Below are 24,576 nucleotides of genomic sequence, written 5' to 3' on the forward strand. Positions count from 1 at the left end.
TATCCACGACCCTAGTGACTCTACCGTATGAGCTATCAACGACCCCAGGAGACTATACCGTATGAGCAATCCACGACCCTAGTGACTCTACCGTATGAGCTATCCACGACCCTAGTGACTCTACCGTATGAGCTATCCACGACCCCAGGAGACTATACCGTATGAGTAATCCACGACCCTAGTGACTCTACCGTATGAGCTATCCACGACCCCAGGAGACTATACCGTATGAGCTATCCACGACCCTAGTGACTCTACCGTATGAGCTATCCACGACCCCAGGAGACTCTACCGTATGAGCTATCCACGACCCCAGGAGACTCTACCGTATGAGCTATCCACGACCCCAGGACTACGTTAGAGTCACGATCTCCCCTGCCAGGCGGAGTTGTCTTACCAGTAAGGTCGCGGGTTCGAGCCACCATCGCTGCCGCAATTTTTTTATTCTCTGTTGTCTTCTGGCACTTTCCTATTCATTTCATTTCTTGTTATTAACAACACAAGTGCCTGCTCCACTCACTTTTCTGAATCAACGTGTACCTGGTATGCAGGTCTGACATCCGAACACAATGATGGGCCTTGTTTAACATTGTTGTGATTGACAATATTTTGCGTCATTTTAAAAGATTTCCATTACAACAATGAGCCCATTCTAAATTGAGTTACCAGACCTTCAAATAAGTGCACGTCGATAGCAATGAAAACAACCAATGGAGAGACTGGTTTTGTTGTCACCTGTGTCCACGACACATTCAAACATATCAATTTATCTCACCATTTGATACAATAATGGTTCTTCCATACATAATACGAATTTACACATAATATTATTATTGTGTGCCCCATGGCCTCAAAACAGTTTTATGTTGGAGTGAACTGCATAATGAAAATCATAGGCATTATAGTAAAATATGGGAAACTGGGGTAAAATTTATTATACTCTTTATTGGAGAGAATAAATTTACTTTATTAAACTGAGCTCGCGCACCTCTTCCACACCCCCCCCCCCTGAAATTTTTTTCTTATTTCTGGTCGTTTCGACTTTAAATTTTATTTCACGACTTTATGGTCTTGTGGTTTGACACTCACCGTCGGATCGGAAAGTCCTGGGTTTGAGTCCCGTTCTGAGAATGGCATTATTGTTGAGTCGTTGGAAAAGGGTCTTTACTCACATTCTCTCACTGTATTCAATTATAAAATGACTACCCGACCCTCTGTCGGCAAAGAAAAATTATGTAATCTCGCCTAACATGTCTAATCCTACATGTAAGTATTAGTATTGGCTAGGGACCCCTTGTAAAGCGCTTTGAGCACGTTTAGTGAATATTGCGCGATATAAATGCTCAGTTGTTTTAATTTAAAAAATCCACTCCGATGTAATTCCGTGTTCGTTGTATATACATATATACACAAATAGATTAATATGCACTAAACGTATTCCATGGATTCTCTAAAAGAGTGTTTTATTTATTTCTCCAGCAGGCCATAACATCATGGAACCAATATCCTCCTATACTATACGCCACCTGGATGCTTTTTTTTACAGCATCTTCAAAGTACACGTGACTATTACCTAGGTACCCATTCAAACCAGAGTCAATTCATTCGAATGATGTGTTTTCAGTGTCTAACTTAAGGACACAATTTCGTAATCAATATCATACATCCGATCACATTATGTGCCTTAGTTAGAAAACTTAGATTAAAGAGAGAAGTTAATTTGAATTCGCTGACTCCGGCATTGCATCCTTGGATAAGAAGGCTAGCACACGAATGAGAAAATAAGATTTCAAAGTTTTTTCAATCTCAAAGTTAATTGTATCTTGTCCCGATCCTGCTGTACCTTATAAACAAATTGAGAAATTTCAAACACACTTGTTCAGGTCTTTGACTGGTAATCAACACGCGAGCACAAACAAAACACAGACCATCCGTATCGAATTCATCAATCTCAGCTATCCCTCAACTTTAATTGAATCGTATATTGTTGTCCTTCAAAAGCAGCTACTTTTGCCCCCTAGTAAACCATTTAGCCCATCAATATCAAAAACATTACTCTGATCTAAAAACTAAATTACACATTTGAACTCAGCAGGTCCAAATTAACAATGTCCACACGTTGACGCCTCGATTTGATGCTTATTAACAAAATTACTTTTTATTTAATTTTTAGATCAGAGCAATATTTTTTATATTGATGGGCTAAACGGTTTACCGTTATCGGTACAGGCCGGTAGAACGTTAGGTGTGTAGGGGGCATAAGAAGATATCAAACGCTTATTGATTCAATAATATTCCTGTTTCTGAAATGTTAAAAGTATTGTAATTGTTCACCATCCTTTGGCTAAGACGTTGGCGTATTGTAGAAAAGTTTCCCGCCAGATTTAACATATTCATCCACCCAATCACCGATGTGTAGACTGAGAGGGTCATTTAAATCGATCGATATTTGAAGGACGAATTTCCTGGCCAAATTTTAAAATATGGGTTTTTCCAGAATACGGCCGAAGAGTGGATAATGTTATTCTCAAGCTCTCTGACAAAAGACTTTAAAAAATTATGAACAGAATTTTTTTTCCAAATATAAAAGACTAGAACTATCTGAACGACCCCTTATCTTGCCAAAAATATCAAACCCTAAAATTCTTAAGTTAGAGAGTTTACGTTTGCGGTAAATTGATGGTTATTGTAATCGATCAACAATGGACGTGCTTACAAGTATTCTGGCCAATATGGTGATAATCCTCTTTTGTTAGAAGAACACGGAAGTAGATAGATGTAACTATGGGCGTGATTTGAGGACTTGTCAAATATTCCTAAATAGAGCAATTAAGGTATGGGCATAGAATTAAACGAGTGAGAATACGTACGGAGCCTAAAAAGTGTCCACCAATGAAAGCCTTCAGCGCCATTTTATTGTTGGCTGGGAATGTAAGCATTACCATTCATTCGGTCTCTATGTCAACATAACGACACAAGAAAAACAACAAACAATATCAAAATCCACAATAAAATGGTTCAGAACTGTTGCGTATATTTATGCACAATAAAGCTGTCAAAAAAGAAGTTAGAAAATGTGTGTAACCATGTATTATAATAACGTATAATGTGTTTTCCAACCACCACATCTTCAGTCACTATCTACTACTTTAACCACCATCACCACTTCAATACTACCACAACTACTACAACCACCACCACTACATCATTATCATTACCACTACACCGCCACCACATCATCATCACTACTACAACCACCACCACTCCATCACCATTACTACCACTGCTACTACACCATCACTACCACCACTATTACAACCACCACCACCACATCATCATCACGACCACTACAACTGCAACAACCACCACCACATTATCATCACTACCTCTACTACTACAACCACCACCACAATATCATCAATACCACTACTACTACAACCACCAGCACCACATCATTATCACAACCACTCTTACGACACCACCACCAGCACATCATCATCATCACTATCACTACTACTACAACCACCACAACCACATCCTCAGCACTACCACTACTACTGCAACCGCCACTACCATATCATCATCATTACCACTACTACTACAACCACCACCGCCACTACTACTACAACCACCACCACATCATCATCACTATCACCACTACTACAACTACAACCACCACCACAATATCATCACTACCACTACTACCACAACCACCAGCACCACATCATTATCACTACCATTACTACTACACCACCCTAGCACATCATCATCACTACCCCTACTACTACAACCACCACCACATCATCATCACTATCGCTACTACTACAAATACAACCACCACCACATCATCACTATCACTACTACAATTACAACCACCACCACAATATCATCACTACCACTACTACCACAACCACCAGCACCACATCATTATCACTACAACTACTACTACACCACCACCAGCACATCATCATCACAACCACTACTACTACAACCACCACAATCACATCGTCATCACTACCACTACTACTGAAACCACCACCACCATATCATCACCATTACAACTATTACTACAACCTCCACCACCACATCATCATCAATACCACTACTACTACAATCACCAACACCACATCATCCTCACTACCACCAGTACCACAATCACTACCATTGGGTTTTGGACCTTTACTTCATTTGAAATAAGGAAACTTCGGAACTGTATTAGGCATTGTGTTTATATATCATAATATAATTCTAATCAGTTATCTATTTAGAACTAGATACTATCTCATCTCATGTAGTTCCATATCTAAAGCAGACGTCGGAGGTCATCTTCCGCCAAGCTGATCTATCTCTTGCCAATTCTATTAAAGCAGCGCCACCTTTCTCAGCTTCATCTGTCCAAGTTCTTATCCCTTTCAAATACGTTATTCTTTGTCTTCCTCTTATTCTTTTTCCATTCATCTTTCCAGTCAAGGCGAGTATTTCCAAACCAGGGTGGCGGATAATGTGTCCTAAAAATTCCATTTGGCGTTTGATGATTTTTGTTATCAGTGATCTTTTTCTGTTTGCCATTTCTAAAATTTCTTCATTTCTTTTCCTTTCCATCCATGACACCCTCATCATTCTTCTGTAAAACCACATTTCCACTGCCTCCAGTCTTTTAACCATGGTCTTGTTTATGGTCCAGCTCTCACAACCATATAGCAGCACAGACAGTACATAGCAATCCAGGACTTTGATTTTTGTTTTCATGCTAATATTCCTGTTTTTCATAATTGTATGCAGCTGGTTGAATGCATTCTTCGCCATACCTATTCTTTTCTTTATTTCACAATCTGATTTTCCATTGGATGTTACATTGAAGCCTAAATATTTGAAACATTCAACTTGTTGTATTGTTTGTCCTCTGCTTGTTATTACACAGGCTGGTGGGTTATTATTTTTAGATACCGTCATACATTCTGTTTTAGATATATTCAGTTCCAGTCCCATATTTTCACTACTCCTGACTACAACATCCAGTAATTCTTGTAGTTCATGTTCAGATTCTGCCAGTAGAACCGTATCATCTGCATACCTCAGATTTGTTACATTCTTTCCTCCAATACACACCCCCTTCTTATGTTCGATATCTCTTAATATCATTTCACTATAGAGGTTGAATAACTCTGGAGACAAAACACACCCTGCCTAACTCCTCTTCTAATAGGTGTAAAACTGCTTAGCTCGTTGTCAACACGCATTGCTGCTTCTTGTTCCCAGTACAAATTCCGTAATATTCTTAAATCTTTACCATCAATGTCCAAGGATGATAGAATTTTGAATAGTTTTTCGTGTTGTACTTTATCAAAGGCTTTTGAATAGTCGATGAAACACATATACAGATCTTTATTTACTTCAATACATCTTTCCATCAGCATTGATAATGTGAATATTCCATTTCTGGTACCCTTGTCCTCAACAAAACCAAATTGCATCTCCCCAATTTCAGGTCGTATTTTATTTCTTATTCTTAGTAAAATTATCTTCAAAAGAATTTTTGTGAGGTGGCTCATTAGGCTAATAGTTCTGTGTTGTTCACAATCAACTGCTCCTGGCTTTTTTGGTAGTGCTATAAAAATGGATCGTTTCATATCAGTTGGCATTTTTCCTGTGTCATACACTTGATTTAGAAGGTTTGTGATGAATTCAATCCCCCATTCACCCAGGCCAGTCAAGGCTTCAATTGTTATGGCATCAGGTCCTGCAGCTTTTCCATTTTTCATGCTTTTCATGACGTTCCTAACTTCATCTTTCATTATAGAAGGCCCTTCCAGTTCTTTTATCATAGGCATTTCTCCTCGATTATCAAAAAAAAGTTCTTCAATATATTCTGACCATCTGTATACTATACAATATGTATAAATACCATCCCAATTCCCTTTTCTTGTGTGCGGGAATTCCTCTTTCGGCATTGAAATTCCTACGAGTGGTGTCTGAAATTCCTGTGAGCCAATTTTAAAGTTGGCGTCTCCTTGCTATGATGATGCAGTGAGTGTGAGAGAGTCATCACTACACACATAAACAACAGAAACAATTTAAAAACACGACTATGACACGCAACCACTCACACACGAGGCTATACTATGTATCATTTTCTCTATATAGAACAGGTCAAGAAAAGCAAGACCTTGACTCTACACTTCGCATTGATGTTTGTCGTCTGACGAGTTCAACTCTCGGTCGACCTATCAATATTCCTTTTTGCTTAGGACGTAATCATTAATAGAATGTTGTGTGGTTTTGACCGCGAAGAAAACCTTAAGAAGTCACATTTATATATTTTAGAGACATCGTTTTGAATAATTTTGAGTTAAACGAGCGAGCAGGGAGTTATTTTCTTAGATTTCTTAGATTTCATGAATGGCCGATCAGCGCTTGTTTACAATAGTAACGCAATTCCCAGCCCATGTGTTAATGGCGGATGGTTTTCTCATCGAGGCCGCTGGTTGGCTAGCTAATAAGAGCACCGTACGGTTTCCATTGGGTAACTTCCTTGGGTATGGGAAACTTGGCTGCACTGACTTTCTATTTTAACTTCTTTACATGCGGGTATCAATTTTACTCCTACCTGACATCCCATCATATTTTTTTTCTTGAGCTTTTATCTAGCGCAATATCCACTAAACGTGCTCAAAGCGCTTTGCAAAAGATCCCTGGTCAACAACAACACGTAACATGTTAGGCGATACTATAAGATTTGTACTGTTGTCTACAAATCTAGAAACTTGAGGTCAAGCAATGACCAATCAATCCTTGTCAAACCTAAGCCATTGCGTAAAATAGGTGAACAGTCTTTTCAATTTTCGGCCCCCCATTTTTGGAACTCTCTCCCGTCAAACATGAGATGCTCGGATTCGTTGACAACGTTCAAATCTCGCTTAAAGTTTTATCTTTTTACGTCATAATGTTGCAATATTATTTTCATATTTTGTTGTTGTTAAATTGAATTCGTATCACGTTTCCTTCACACTTGTCTCACTGTAATATGCTTTGTTTTATATCACTGAAAAGCGCTTAGAGCCTGTGACAACGGGGTAAAGCGCTATATAAATGCCATTTATTATTATTATATTATTATTATTATTATTATTATTATTATTATTATTATTATTATTATTATTATTATTATTATTATAATTTTCTCCGATAGAGACAACGTTGATAACGACCAGGTACTCAGTTTATACCTGAGTACGGTGATAGAACATTATGAGTCAAGAGCCCTTTCCAACGACTCAACTATGTGCCGAGCGAGGCTCTAATCCAGTACCTTCCGATCCGAAAGTGAGTGTCATACCACCATAATAATATAGTTTACATCTCGCCAAGAGAGCACTTACAGCTCCGTAGAAGCCTCAATAGCATCACTGATAGTGATATGTAATCATATCTGAGTGAAATCAGTTTGGCCTACTGCAAGAGAAAAAAAGCGTGATCTCATATAAAGCGCAATATCCATGTGTTCAAAACTCTTTTTGATGACTCTCAAGCCAACAGCAACACATTATGCTGTGGGCAGCGTGGCTCAGCTGTACGGTCTTTGCTTCTTACCCGAAAGGTATCAAGTTCGATCACCCGCCGCTGCTCTGTATGGCCTTGAGCAAGTCACCTCGCCCTAGCCCAATTTGCGGCGCTGCACTGCGGCTGACGCCTGGATTATTCCAGTCTTCCCATGGAATAGACTCTGGAGACAAATTTCCCCTATGGGATCAATAAAGGGAATTTTATTTTATTTATTCATTATTTTATGACGCCTTACAGACGCTGGTACATTCATTTTTTTCGACAGAGACTACATTACTGGCCAGTTAAAAGCGTACATTTGAGTACGTTAAGAAAATGTGAAAAAAAAAAAACAGTTGTTTTTTTATTCCACAAGGATCAAACTTTGCGCTACTTGCTGAGAGACTCGAACCGCGACCTACAAGTAAAAAGCAAATTGTCACACCACTAACCCATAAAGCCGCACATCGTCTCAGTTACTTTATATACCTTATCCGCGCGACTCAAGTGTCAACGAGTATCTGGCTCTTCGGTAGTGGCGGATATCGTATGAGTGATACTACAAAATGAACACCAGCATAGGATGTTGACTGTATGGAATGGTTTAATGTTGTGGTCCCATGTGGCTTGAGAGGGAAGGGGGGGGGGGGTACTATAACTTATTTATTCGTCATTTATTTAAATTAACTAGTAAAAAGCCCGCAATTTCGCGGGGAAAGAACTATTTTCATTCGATATTGTACCCACCATCATTTAATGATGGCAGATTGGTAAACAACGTTGTCTGTGTAACTTGGTACATCCTCTGTTGATTTTTCTGTGTGGCCCAACATGAAGTGTAAGCCGCTATAGCCTCTGACCCGTGACACAGCAATATACAGTTGTCCGTGTGTGAAAACAGGTTGTGGTAAGAAAATCAACTGCAAAAATAAACCCGAAGTAGCAGACGTGAGCAGAGTTGGAAGACGATCCTGGGGTCGAGAACTTACCTTACAGTACAGTTCTCTGGTGATCATGTTTGGTGGCGTTTTTATGCACCTCCGTTGGAGGTGTACGCACCGTTTTTATGCACCTCCGTTAGCGCTGCTGGTTGATTAATGAAAATGTTGCTGCTTGAAGCTCGAAGGAAAAAATAACGATAAGTGTTGAATTGTAAACCTCAATTTAATAGACGAAGACATACTGTGAACGTTTCTGATGTCCCCTTTATCAACAAAACATGACGAATAAGACACTAAGGACGAATGAGAGATGTGTAGTGTGAAGGGCGTAGATAAGGTAAATAGACATAAACAATGATGGGACAGGAAGTTTTGGAAAAAACAACAACAACAACAACAATAAAAAGAAGAAAAAAACCCCCAATAAAATGACAAAGACGCGGTAAACGAATACACTGATGATAATGATAAAATATTATAAAATGCTGACAATCGACGTTTACATATAAATGCACGTCGATAACACATTGAATGTTACCGATGTTGTTTTTAAAAAAAATATAATCAATAATAATAATAATAACAATAATAATAATAATATAATAATAATAATAACAATAATAATAATAATAATAATAATAATAATAATGATGATGATAATAATATTTATCATCATCATCATCATCATCATCATCATCATCATCATCATCATCATTATTATTATTAATATATTATTATTATTATTATTATTATTATTATTATTATTATTATTATTATTATTATTAATATTATTATTATTATTATTATTATTATTATTATTATTATTATTATTATTATTATTATTATTATTATTATTATTATTATTATTATTATTATTATTAAAGATTACTCAAACTGTAGCGGAATATATAAAAAAAACCCATCGACTGTGAGAGGAACGCTCTACTATCTGAGGTTTCGCTCTGGAGTACTAACGTCTTTCATGTCGTATAATTTGCATAAATTGCAAAAATATGCAAGAGACAGTTTGCAAGAAGCAGGAAGAAGAAAGAGAAAGACAAAAACTTGAGATAGTGCTACATCATTTATATAAAAGGACAATTTTTTTTGGTGCTCAGCTACAGTTGTTATGACACCGCCGTTAATGATTTTTTTAATGTTATGAATTTCAATTACATGCACAACAATCGTTTGTCGACGGCCTCATTTGAATATTCATATTTGCATTCAAATAATATCTAATCATTGTTATCAAAGGCAATTAAAATGAAAAGCACACCTACACAAACAACAGACGTATGTCAACCAGTAACTGCCGAACTCAGGAAAAAACTCTTTTTAAATATTTGGCCAGAAACTCGCCCTTCATATATCGATCCATTTAAATGACCCTCAGCTTGTCAAAAATTCTGATAGCAGTTTGAGAGCTTTTACCAAAATGAGGGTAATTCAAATCGATCGATATTTGAAGGACGAGTTTTCTGGTCAAATTTTGAGATACGCATCTTTCCAGAGAACGGCAGTTTACTGGTTAAGAATGACATACAAAATATCATATATCGTAAATTGTTCGACGCCTTTAACAAATATCATAAATTATGCAACGATTTCAAGAGATGAATGAAATTCAAGCTTATCGACATTTATTTAAATACAAATTATGGAGCAAAGTTAAATTTTTATTTGATAGTTGCCGAACACGACACGTAAAATGATGCAAATACGATGGAAATGGATATTCGATGAGAATCGTCTGACTGGAAGTCACTATAAAAAACGGAGAGAAGTGACACACTGCATCACTTTTGGACCAGCCTTCCCAGTCTTTGTTTGGTTCCATCTTCGTCTCATTTCTGTGATATCTAGGATTCCAACTCATCATCAATAATGATCAGTAAGTTTGCTTAAGAGGTCAAGAATTTAATTTTTCCTCCGATTAACTTCTAGTCCGTCTTCTCTTTTTATGACAGTCTTGCTAATTCGTTGTTAATAAGAACTGGGTATTAAATTATGTAGTAATAAAAAGCACTTATATAGCTCTAGAAGGATAATGAATTAGCCTTTCTGATTTTATGATAGTCCCGAAATTTATTTGGAAACAATGAATAAGGATGAGTGCCTCTACGTCCCAATGCATTTTTCTGTTAATTGTTCTGGACATCGAAATATGTTGGCTTTGAGGAAACCGAAAACAAATATATGTTTTATCACATAATGAATAGATCATTTATAAGCATAATGCCCAAGGATATAGAGATTTTTTGTTGTTGTCTAAAACGCTGGTTTATCTTTAAATACTTTCGACAAGCTCTAATTATACAATAACCCAATGACTAGCGACCCAGGAAATTGTAATCGACTGGAACTCGTCATATTATTTCAAGGTGGTAGTAGACAGGGAATTATATGATGAGAGATTTATATATGACGAATAATAACATAACATAACATATGGTATAGGGCAAAATAGGATAAAATCCCTTGAATGCCCTTAATATTAATAGTAATGCCATAAATCTATTGATTAAAGATTACAATAATGATACACGTGGTAAAGATAGCATTTCAACTTAGATGTACTCATGTATATGTGGTGAACAAACGTATATCTTTAACCGTGACATCCAAAGCATACACACACACACAAACACACACACACTCACACACAAACACACACATACATACATACACACGAATATAGAAGATAATCATAATAATATAATAATGCATAATATATACATACAAGATTGAAAGCCATCCCCACAGCAGTGCAAACAAGTATTATTCGTCATATATAAATCTCCCAACATATTATTTCCTGTCTACTAACACCTTGAAATAATCCATAGATTTTGCATTCTTTGTTTAAATTTCAAATTGTTCCATTTCTCGACAATACGAATACCGAACCAGTTTTGTTTTATGTTTATTTTGCATCTAGAGACAAAAATCTTAAACTTGTCCCCTCTAGTAAAAGTAATATTAGAATATGAAAATAAAATCATAAAAGTCGATCCTATCCAGACCATGTACCAATCTATAAACCTAAATTAAATCCCCACGAATTCTTCTATATGTTAAACTGGGTAAGTCAAGAAATTCTAACCTTTCCTTATAAGATAAATACTGTATTGTATAAATGTTTTTGGTTGCTCTCCTCTGTACATTATCAATCCTAATAGATTGTCTTTTATATAATGGGCTCCAGATGCAATTTCTGTATTCTAGAATTGGTCGAATGAGCAATTTATACAAATATAAGAATAATGTGGTTTTATCAAGACTTAAAAAGGTTCTATATATTATTCTCAGCATTCTGTTTGCACGACTTACACAATTATTAATATGCACACAACGGAAAGTAGATTTGACTTAGAAGTATCGGTAAAATAATTATGACATGGAATATTTTTTCCTATATGTAATACTTTACATTTCGAAACATTAAAATCCAAATGCCTTGTTGTAGACCATTTGAAAAGTGAAAATATATCATTTTGTAGAATGTTATGATGTTCAGTTGTACTATAGATCTTCGTATCGTCTGCAAACATTTTGCAGGCTGAAGTTATGCCACATGGTAAATCATTTATAGATAAAAGAAATAAAAGTGGTCCCAATACGCTTCTTTGGGGTACACCGCTAATTATATTCTTAAAATCTGACCCCACCCGTTGACAATGACTCTTTGTATTCGATTATTAAGAAAGTCTTTAATCCAATTAAAGATATTCCCTTTAAATCCATATGCTTTTAGTTTAATGAATAATCTCTCATGAGGTACAGAATCAAAAGCCTTGCGGAAATCAAGATAAACAACATCAATGCATTGAGCACGATCAATTAACTTGGTAAAATCCTCCATCAACTGTAACAGTTGAGTAATGCATGATCTCTTTGATCTTAAACCATGCTGGTTATCGTTTAGCATCGTATGACTTTCAAGAAAGTCCATTATTCGGTCTTTCAAGATAGACTCCATAACCTTACAGAGTATGCATGAAAAGCTGATGGGTCTATAGTTTGCAGCATCTAGTTTGCTGCCCTTTTTATGAATGGCAGTAACATTGGATTGTTTCCATTCAATGAGTAAGGTACCAGATTCAAGAGACTTATTATATATTGTTGATAGCGGCTGTGATATTTCAAAGGCCACTTCTTTCAGTAAACGGGGATGAAGGGAATCGGGTCCCATGCATTTAGTCACGCCTAAATTCAACAATTTGGCAAGTATGTCTTCTGGTGTGATATGAAAATCGGGGACGTTTAATTGATTTGTAACATTGAAAGTTTGTATATTTGTAGTGTCTTCTTGAACAAACACAGATGAAAAATAATCATTTAAAACATTAGCTTTATCTGTATCGGAAGTAACCTTAGTACCATCATCTTTCAGTAAGACACTAACACCTGGTTTTCTTTTCAACTTTCTGTTTACGTATCTCCAAAACCTTTCGGACAATTCTTACATTCGTGTGCCAATGTACATTCATACGTTTTCACAGCATTTTGAACCGTGTATTTGGTGTTATTTCTAACCTTGACATAATTATTTGTTGTAGGATACTTTTTGAATTTCTTATACAATTTATGTTTCTTATTGATTGTACGTTTAAAGTTTTTTGTTAACCACAATGGTTTATTAGAACTAAAATTTTTATTACGTCTTAATGGAATGTGTTTAGATTCTATACATTTTAGTTTGTCTTTAAAAAACACCCACGCTTCATTCACACTGTAGCCTTCAAGAGCATCCCAATTCACAGCATTCAGGTCTTCTCTACAAGAATTGTAATTACCTTTGAAATAATCAAAATAAACATGTGAAGGATGTTTGGCGGGTGATTTAACGAATAAGAAGTGAGTTATGATCACTTTTACCCACCGAAGGCAATATTATTAATCCAATAATCATCGTTACATGTAACCAAGTCGATTATTAATTGTTTGGTTCAGTCGGTGTCTCGTAGCCTGTGTCACCAGCTGATTATAGTAAGCATCCCTAATTGCACTGCTGTTAACATGGCTTTCAATCTTGTATGTATATATTATGCATTGTTATATTATTATGTTTATCTTCTATATATGTGTGTGTGTGTGTGTGTGCTTCGCATGTCACTGTTAAAGATATATGTTTGTACACCATATATACATGAGTACATCTAAGTTGAAATGCTATCTTTACCGCGTGTATCATTATTGTAATCTTTAATCAATAGATTTATGGCATTACTATTAATATTAAGGGCATTCAAGAGATTTTATCCTATTTTGCCCTATACCATATTAGGTTATGTTATGTTATATTATTATCTAATCTCCGATCTGATTATGTAATGAGTTATTTATATATATATATATATATATATATATATATAATATATTATATATATATATAATATATATATATATATATATATATTATATTCTATTTCAATGGTAGATGGTCGAACGCCGCGGTGCCTCGTCCTATACCAAAGTGAGACCGTGATTATTTTGGTCGATATTATTACGGAGATACCATGATAGTATAATGTAGCCTCTGGGTTTTGTTTGGTAAGGCAAGACACTTCCCACTCACTACCCCTCTCAACTCATGTGTGAAAGATTACCTTATAAAGACAGTGGTAAATTATGTAAGAATGCGAGTACAACAAAATGCGACTACCTTGTTTGTGACTTGTAGGGTAAGAAATGATAACTTAGTTGCGTGTAAGATGATGCTGGGGTAGGGTTGGGTTGGGTTGGGAAGGGGGGGGGGGGGAAGAAATGAAGCAATGCAAAGCGCAGTCGGCATTACGCCTCATGTATATATGCTATATAGATATACATGCTTTGTGGTCTTGTGGTCATACACTCGCTTTTGGCCCTTCAGGCCTTTGGTTTGAGTCTAGCTCTGACGTAGGAAAGTTGAGTCTTTGAAAAGGCTCTTTTCTCAGTTTTTTTTCTCACCGTACTCAGGTGAAACATGCCGTAGGACAGTTGAGTCTTTGGAAAAGACCGTACTCAGGCGTACCATGAGTAACTCACAGGTGCGTTGTCTCAAAAGGAAAAATTTATAGTAGTATTAAGTCGCATCTAACACGTTGAGTATTGCGGTTGACGTGGGACTCCTGGAAGGCACTCTGAGTGAGAACATATCATGTCATATCGTAGTTAGGATTGCTTACCTCAAAAGACCTGTTGCGCAACACTGTTGCGCAATATAAAGGCCATGTTTATCTACAAATCCAAATAGAATATTTCTATTCTCACAGAGATTGCCCTCATCGTTTTGTGCCTCTGTTTGGCACCAGCTGCTGCGATGAAAAAGGCACCGGCAGGGAAAGGGGGAAGGATTCCTATTTGTCTTCCATCATGTCCGGAAGCCTGTGGTTTACTGGTGAGTAATAATCACGTGACCTTTTGTTTCAGAACGATTTTATGAGGGAATGATTTAGAAAAGGCTAAAAATCAAATTTTTGCCAAAATGTGAAAATTCGTAATTTATTAATTATTCTTTTTAAAAGGAAGAATACGATTTCCTTTCGGTCTAAAATTTAAATTTAATTTTTTGGATCTTTTTACCTGTCGTACTCTGGACAAACCAGATAAAAAAATTCACCCTTCAAATATCGATTGATTTAAACGACTCTCATCTTGGATAAATCTTTCAAACCTGGGACTTATTTTACAGTATTTGCTGGTCGTCATGAACCAATCAGGATATTTCCTGCTACTTAGCCCGCCCCGTCCCCTTGACTATCTATTTCCAGTCAACGAAAAGGCATGGCAAACATTCCGTAATACGCTTCAACAGCCGTACGTCACTTCCCTCGTAATGACGCATGGTAACTAAGTAACTATCGGAACAATGGCGGACACCATTATGAAATATTTCTCCGACGATCATAAAAGCGCATCCAGAGGAAAAAAAAAACATAAATCTGATCAAGTTTTGACTTTTAGACATTCTGATCACAAGACATATGAAAAGTTCTAGCCAGCATGAAGAAGAAAAAGTACCGATTTTCTTTGTTTATAACCACGATGGCGCCGTTGCTGGGTGACGTGACATCAGACTATTGAATCCAATTCCTATAGCTATCTTTATAAAATGCCAAACAGACAAATAGGTCAGTCCCACAGTTAGTGAGGTGAGTTTTTATCATAATAATTTGACACACTGATGAAGGAATTGCATGGCGACATCTGTCGACAGTATGTATTGTTTCAGTCGCATATTATTTTGAAATTGTGAGTGTTGCTCAGGATCATGCGCTTGCCTAAAAAGCTCACAGCATTGCTATCCGGAAGTATAACGGACCAACACACAAAACTATGTGTAACCATGAAGTTTTATAGTCTGGATAATACAGTTTAGTGAGAATTACTCATAAACGTGGATGGTAAGAAACAATAACAAAGTGAGTGACGTCAACATCATTCTATCTATAGGGCTGATTGCTTCGGGTAACCATGTCGCATCGGTTCAGAGTTTTTTGGTCAATAACAGGGGCTCGAAATACTTCTAAAACATTATAAGTCACGTTTTAATACAATATACGACAACTGGCGTAGTTTTCAGAGATGTATGCACTTTACGTTGATCGAATAACCCAGGAATTGTGCTACTAGGTAACAGTAAAATAGGCATTCTTGTCAATGGTTTGCCAGGCTTTCAATAAGAGGTCAAGTGACCGTTAAGCAGAAACATCAATTTATTCCATTCCTGACTGTGTGAAAACATTAGTTTTTGTTGAAATCAACAGTCGCTTAAACCTATGTGTGGGTAAGTAAATAAGTAAGGAACAATAATAATATTAATAATGATAATAATAATAATAATAATAATAATAATAATAATAATAATAATAATAATAATAATAATAATAACAATAATAATAATAATAATAAATAATAATAATAATAATAATAATAATAATAATAATAATAATAATAATAATAAATAATAAATAATAATAATAATAACAGCATTTGTATAGAGCTTTACCCGGATTCATCGACACGTAATTTACAACTTGGCCAGAAAAATCATCTTTCAAACATCAATCAATTTATATAGCCCTCATCTTGGCAAAAACTCTCAAACCTGGGACATCGCGTAAATGGAGTTTATAGATAATCCACAAAACTAGTTTCTGATGTCAATATAAATCACCCATGTTGTCCAAGTAAGAAAACGGAAGTCTCATACATGCATTCACATTTCATAACCCTAATATATTATAGTTTAGTCACTTACGGGCTGGTCTGTTAGTGAGACCTCGCTCACAGCAAGAAGACAACAATGTAACGTCGATCGCATTCCATCTATGTTTTCAGTCTGCCATCTGCATTGACATCCCTGGTGTATTCAGCTGTAAGAAATTAGTGGAGGATTGTGGGTCACGCTGTGGCCTGATCGATAACTGCCGAAAGAAATGCCCAAAACACTGCGAGGCCGGCGACTGCACTGTAGGAACTGACGCTCAGGTAAGAAGTCAACCCATGCGACTGATGGCTTTTGGTTGTAAACGTGCACGTGATAACACTCCAAAGATTTGTTGGATGTTTCTTTAAATTTTTGACTTTTGAATGCGTCTCTAAATTTTGCTGTTTTGAATGTGTCTCTAAAATTTGCTCTTTTGAATGTGTCTCTAAATTTTGATGTTTTGAATGCGTCTCTAAATTTTGCTGTTTTGGATGTGTCTCTAAATTTTGCTATTGTGAATGTCTCTCCAAAATTTGCTCTTTTAAATGACTCTAAATTTTGCTCACATACTTGTAACAAAATTAAAGCTGAAACAAACTTCAACGAATAAAAGGTAAATATATGCGTACAGCTTAGCTCCTTATAGTATTAACTGGTATACGGGAAATGCGTTTGCCACATGTTATATTCCTTGATTGTGTCCAACACATTTTACATTATTAAAGGACAACACACGTGTAAATATCATTTTTTTTTTAGGGATCGATGGTTTTCTACGAGTGAAAAAAACTCACAAAAGCACATAATTCATAACACCAAGCCAAAACTCTGAAATATCAGCCATATGTAGATAAAAAAGATAACAAAAGAAAAGAAACAAAAGACAAAAAACAAAAAAAAAAAAAAAAAAAAAAAACAACCCCCCCCCCCAAATAAATAAGCAAAAAACAACTGTAACTTGTATATAGAGCAATATTCACTAACGTGCTAAAAACGCTTTGCAAGGCGTCCCTGACCAACAGCAACACGTAACATGTGGAACGAGACATGACGCCTGTTAGGGGACATTATAATTTTTTCCGCTGTTAATGGCCAGGTACTCATTTTACTCCAGAGTACGCTGAGAGGGTGTGAGTAAAGTCTTTTCCAAGGAATCAATTATGGGCCGAGCGAGGCTCGAACCCAGAACCTTCCAATTCGAAAGCGATTGTCATACCACAAGACCACATAGTCGGACTACTACTACTACCACCACTACTACTACTACTACTACTACTACTACGACTACTACTACTACTACTACTACTAACTATACTACTACTACTACTATACTACTACTTCTACTATTACTACTACTAACAATACTACTACTACTACTACTACACTACTACTACTACTACTACACTACTACTACTACTACTACTACTACTACTATATACTACTCTACTACTACTACTACTACTACTACTACTACTACTACTACTACTATACTACTACTACTACTAACTACTACTACTATTACTACTACTACTACTACTACTACTACTACTACTACTACTACTACTACTACTACTACTACTACTACTATTATTACTACTACTACTTCTACTACTACTACTACTTCAACTACTACTACTACTACTACTACTACTACTACTACTACTACTACTACTACTACTACTACTAATAATAATAATAATAATAATAATAATAATAATGATAATGATAATGATAATGATAATAAAATTAATGATAATAATAATAATAATAATAATAATAATAATAATAATAATAATAATAATAATAATAATAATAATAATAATAATAATAATAATAATAATAATGATGATGATGATGATGCTGATGATGATGCTGATGATGATGATGATGATGATGATGATGAGATGATGATGATGATGATGATGATCAATTATGGGCCGAGCGAGGCTCAAACCCAGAACCTTCCAATCCGAATGCGATTGTCATACCACAAGACCACATAGCCGGACTACTATACTACTACTACTACTTCTACTACTACTACGACTACTACTACTACTACTACACTACTACTACTACTACTACTACTACTACTACTACTACTACTATACTATTACTATTACTTCTACTATTATACACACAAAACTACTACTACTACTAAAAAAAAAAAAAAAATTGAGCATTTATATAGCGCAATATCCACTTAACGTGCTCAATGCGCTTTACAAGGGTCCCTGGTCAACAGCAACATTTAACATGTAGACGAGACATGACGCCTGTTAGGCGATCAATTGACCAATTTTCGCAAGAACTGTTAACGGCAGATCATTTACACCTGTTACGGACTAAGAATGTTGGTAAAGGCTCAGGACTCAATTACGCCGAGTACGGCTGAGAAGACTGTGATAAAGATGTCTTTCCAAGACTCACATAGCGCACGAGCTCGAACCCATGAACCTCCATCTCGAACATGCATACCACTAACTACACATACTACTAGCTACTACTACTACTACTACTACTACATACTACTACTAACTACTACTACTACTACTACACTACTACTACTACTACTACTACTATATTACTACTACACTACTACTACTACTACTACTACTACTCAACTACTACTAACTATCTAACTACTACTACTACTACTACTACTACTACTACTACTACTACTACTACTAACTACACTATATACACTACATAACTACATAACTACTACTACTACTACTACTACTAATAGATAATAAAATTATATACATAATAAAATAATATAATAATAATAATAAATTAATAATAATATATAATAATAATAATAATAATAATAATAATAATAATAAATAATAATAATAATAATAATGAATGAATGATGATATGATTGAATAATGATGATGATGATGTATGATGATATGAATAGATGATGATGATGATGAATAAGATGAAGATGATGATGATATGATGATGATGATGAATATAGATAATGATGATAGATGATGATGATGATATAATAATAATAATATAATAATAATAATAATAATAATATAATAATAATAACAATAATAGTAATAATAATAAACTTCCCACTCTTGCGTTTTGTAATCCGAACTTTGTGTCCATTGCTCACCCGCAAACCCGTGCATTGACTGGGAACCTGCCAGGACTTTAAAAACACAAAATATACAAAAACCCTGCAATGGTACACCATGCATAATTTGTATTACATCTATCTATACCGATTTCTTTTTTCCAATTCATTTGACCAGAAAAAGTTGTGTCTAAGGGAGGCTCGAGCCTGTGAATTTCTGTGCAGGGCTCAGTGCCCAGTCGATTCCTTTGTCGATAAAACGGTTGGAGAGATTCAGCATATCGTCAAATTCATTCAAATGCTCCTCACTGGTGTCCTTGGTCCACTCGCTCCCAATCTCGCGGTCCTTGCAGGCCCCGGCCAATCATCCGGCCAGGTCGTCCCATAATTGGTAAGTGTAATCAAAGTATAGAGAGTCTTGGGGAATCTCAATCGGTGTCCTTGGTCCAAACGCTCCCAATCTCTCAGTCCTTGCAGACCCCGGTCATCATCTGTCCAGGTCATCCCATAATTGGTAAGTGTAATCAAAGTGTAGTGTGACTTGGGGAATCGTCTTAAAATCCTTCCAGAAAGCAGTTTGTACTATTCATATTTTAATTGAGCTTTTATTGAGCGTATGTAAAGAGCAATATCCACTAAAGCACATGTAGGACGGGACATGACGCCCGTAAGGCGATATTACATTTTTTTTCGGTCAAAGAAATCGCTGTTAATGACCAGGTATTCGTTTTACACCTAAGTACGATGAGAGAATGTGAGTATAGAGCCTTTTCCAAGGACTCAACTATGAGCCGAGTAAGGCTCGAACCCAGGACCTTCTGATCCGAAAGCGAATTTCATACCACAAGCCCACATAGTCGCACTACTACTACTACTACTACTACTACTACTACTACTACTACTACTACTACTACTACTACTACTCCTACTACTACTACTACTACTACTACTACTACTACTACTACTCCTACTCCTCCTCCTCCTCCTCTTACTACTACTACTACTACTACTACTACTACTACTACTACTACTACTACTACTACTACTACTACTAATACTACTACTCCTACTACTACTACTACTACTACTACTACTACTACTACTACTCCTCCTCCTCCTACTAGTACTCCTACTACTACTACTACTACTACTACTACTACTACTACTACTACTACTACTACTACTACAACTACTACTACTACTACTTGAGCAAAGTATAGACATGGTATCTCTATGTAATAATAATAGAGTTCCATTATATTGCTATTCCTTATCATTCACATAATAACTAACACTTATCAACTAATACCTCCAATCTCTAAACAGATTAACCCTTTCAACCCCAAGGCATTTCTTACTGGATCATGACAAAGCTATGGAAACTCGATGATAATTAAATTATAGAATGAAAATAAAATAAACAACTAAAAATATGCAGCGTTGAGTCATTTTGTTTATGTTCTGTCATTTTATACTGTCCTATAACATAATACACTTCAACAGTCATAACGTCACTTCCCTCGTAATGACGCATGGTAACTTAACTGAGTAACTGGCTTTAAACTATCGGAACAATGGTGGACGCCCCTATGAAACATTTCTCCGACGAGCATAAAAGTGTATCCAGAGGAGAAAAACATTATAAATCTGATCATGTTTTGACTTTTAAACATTCTAATCACATTACATATGAAAAGTTCTAGCCAGCATGAAGAATAAAAAGTACCGTTTTTCTTTGTTTAGAACCACGATGGCCGCCGTTGACATCAGAATATTGAATCCAATTATAATAATATATACTGCCGGAATGACCTATAGTATGTGGAGAAGATTCAGGCTAAAGTGAAAATGTTCAGAAATAACGACATAAAACTTATTTTATGTGATTAACCAGTTAAATGCCGTACTCCGGAAAAAAAAAACCAAACAAACACGACATGCATTAAAAAATTTGGCCAGAAAACTCGTCCTTCAAATATTGATCGATTGAAATGGCCCTCATATTGCCAAAAACTCTCAAACCTGGGTCTCGCGACGTCCAAGTTTTGAGAGTTTTTGCCAAGGCAAAGTGTCATTTCAATGGGTGAATAATATGAAGGACTAGTTTTCAGACCAAACTTCTTTAATGCATGTTTTCCAAGAGTGCTGCACTTTAATGGTTAAGGAGAAAAACAAACAAAAAAAAAACAAAAAAAACAAAAAAAAACAAAAAAAAAACAACAAACAAACCAAACAACTGGTTGTTCTCCATGCAGGCATTAATTATGTCTGTAACGAAAATATAAAAATGATGGTTTATAAGGGGATCGCCATAGTTTAGTTAGTAGAGCTCTTGCTTCACACGCAAAGGGACCCAGTTCGATCCCGGGTGAAGTCGAGATTTTTTTTCTGACCCCTTGTCCACCAGTGACTGGATAGCTTGGTCTGTTAGGTCTAACGGAAAGTACTGTATGATACACTAGATCCTACCCAAAGGGTAGAATTCAATTATTGCTATTGCCCGTTTCATGTTATAGATATATTCCGGCTCTGAAATATAATTTCATTTCTAGCGCCTTCGTCAGCTATCCACGACCCTAGAGACTACCGTATGAGCTATCCACGACCCTAGGTCACGATCTCCCCGGCCAGGCGGAGTTGTCTTACAAGTAAGGGAGATATTTTGAGATTTCCATTACAACAATGAGCCCATTCTAAATTGAGTTACCAGACCTGCAAATAAGTGCACGTCGATAGCAATGAAAACAACCAATGGAGAAACTGGTTTTGTTGTCACCTGTGTCCACGACACATTCACACATATCAATTTATCTCACCATTTGATACAATAATGGTTCTTCCATACATAATACGAATTTACACATAATATTATTATTGTGTGCCCCATGGTCTCAAAACAGTTTTATGTTGGAGAGAACTGCATGCTGAATATCATAGGCATTATAGTAAAATATGGGAAACTGGGGTGAAATTTATTATACTCTTTATTGGAGAGAATAAATTTACTTTATTAAACTGAGCTCGCGCACCTCCTCCACCCCCCCCCCCCCCCCGGAAATAATTTCTTTCTTATTTCTGGTCGTTTCGACTTTAAATTTTATATCACGACTTTATGGTCTTGTGGTATGACACTCCCCTTCGGGTCGGAAAGTCCTGGGTTCGAGTTCAAGTCCCGTTCTGAGATGGGCATTGTTGAGTCATTGGAAAAGGCTCTTTACTTACATTCTCTCACCGTATTCAATATACAAAATGACTACCCGGCCATTAACAGCGTTGTCTCTGTCGGCAAAGAAAAGAAATAATGCAATCTCGCCTCAGGCGTCATGTTTCGTCCTACATTTAAGTATTGTTGTTGGCTATGGACCTCTTGTAAAGCGCTTTGAGCACGTTTAGTGAATATTGTACTATATAAATGCTCAGTTCTTTTAATTTTAAAAATCCACTCCGTGTTAGACGTTGGGCCACACATATACACAAATAAATTAATATGCACAAAACGCATTCCAAGGAATTCTCTTAACTGTCCTTACCAGCCATTTTCAGGATTTTCCCCAAAACTTCACACCCAACTGACACAAAAATATATTAGAGTCAAAAGCTCTACCTACAGATGGAACGAAATTAGCGTCATTAAGCTGTTTGTTATTGCCTCTAGACAGCCAGTTTAATGATTCGTTCTCACTAAATTCTATCAATTGGACTATAAACGTTTGATGTTGCAAGTATTGTGTGTTGGTACGTCATATCCGGCTGGTGGATGTTGTGAGTATTTTATTACTACGCTTAGCATTATTAATCTACCTTATTGAATTATCCGGATTCTTTAGCATTAGCATTAAAATACGGTTGTATAATTGCTGGGGAGATGAAAGGAAAACACGAGCAAAATTGATTATGTTTGTCTTTTCTCTAGTGGAATGTTTTGGGTGACGTCAAGACAGCTATCGTTATTTATTGCCCTGCTCCAATTAATGTTCGTGTAATAAATGGACATTTTATGATAAATTCTGTTCTCTAACGATGCAATAAACACCTTGGGTTAGTGAGATGTGATTTTTTAAAAAAAGATGTATCTCGTCATTTCCGGATATAAAATGAAAAAAGAAATAATACATAAATCGGAGCGGATGAAATGGCTTTTGATATATAAGAAATAATGTCATCTCTCTATGTGTAAAGTAATGTAAATGTTGCTGCTCGAAGCTCGAAGAAATAAATAACAATGTGAAATTTAATGTAAGATTCAATTTAATTACGAAAATAGATATAATGAATGTTTCGGGTTTCCAATTTATCAACAAACAGGATGAATGAAACACTACAGAAGAATTAGATGATGTGGTAGTAGTGGCGTTGTTAAGATGAATAAACAAAACATTGATGGGCAGGAAATAGTATTCTCCTTTGTAAGTAAGCACGAATTAAAATAGAAAAATGTATAAAGTAATGAAGTCCACTCGAGACGTAAGAAAATAAATGTGTAGCTTGAGACGAAGATGACTGCGTCAGGAATCCCGAACGCCTCTCGGTAAGAAAGGAGGATGAGAGTCTTCAGACAACTGATACACGAAGTCTGCAGGACAAAATTTTTATTCTTAAACGATTCTTGAACTTCGCGAAGTCCCATGTTTGAGAGTTTTTACCAAGATGAGGGACATTTAGATTGATTGATATTTGAAGGACAAGTTTTCTGCCCAAATGTTTAAATACGTGTTTTTCCAGAGTACGACAGTTAACTAGTTAACCCTTTCCCTACCAATTACAGGAAAATCGTCACGTTTAATTTGTTTTTACATTCAGATTTATTT

At 36.0% G+C, this 24,576-nt stretch overlaps 2 protein-coding genes across 2 annotated transcripts in view; both read left to right on the forward strand.

Moving 5' to 3' along the window:
• The window catches only part of LOC144978633 (uncharacterized), a 30,544-nt gene extending 9,332 nt beyond the window's left edge, over nt 1-21,212 (forward strand). The window contains exon 5 of the mRNA XM_078924935.1: nt 21,094-21,212. The gene's annotated coding sequence lies outside the window, so the exon portion shown is untranslated. The remainder of the gene's footprint in view (nt 1-21,093) is intronic.
• Nucleotides 10,220-21,212, forward strand: LOC144978634 (uncharacterized). Its single transcript, XM_078924937.1, has 5 exons — nt 10,220-10,377; nt 14,741-14,865; nt 16,809-16,958; nt 19,947-20,159; nt 21,095-21,212. Exons 1-4 carry the CDS (start codon nt 10,371-10,373, stop codon nt 20,154-20,156), a joined length of 492 nt encoding a protein of 163 aa, XP_078781063.1. The 5' UTR covers nt 10,220-10,370; the 3' UTR covers nt 20,157-20,159; nt 21,095-21,212.
• Nucleotides 21,213-24,576: the final 3,364 nt, after the last annotated feature.

This window comes from Berghia stephanieae, chromosome 8, assembly GCF_034508935.2.
Source record: "Berghia stephanieae isolate SIO BIC M18660-M18661 chromosome 8, UCSD_Bste_1.3, whole genome shotgun sequence".
NCBI classification, from domain to species: domain Eukaryota; kingdom Metazoa; phylum Mollusca; class Gastropoda; order Nudibranchia; family Aeolidiidae; genus Berghia; species Berghia stephanieae.

Bases quoted from the DNA above. Each gene is read 5' to 3' on its own strand.
- LOC144978634 (XM_078924937.1), top strand. The intron at 14,866-16,808 runs GTGAGTAATAAT...CTATGTTTTCAG, and splicing joins CGGAAGCCTGTGGTTTACTG to TCTGCCATCTGCATTGACAT. The intron at 16,959-19,946 runs GTAAGAAGTCAA...TCATTTGACCAG, and splicing joins CTGTAGGAACTGACGCTCAG to AAAAAGTTGTGTCTAAGGGA.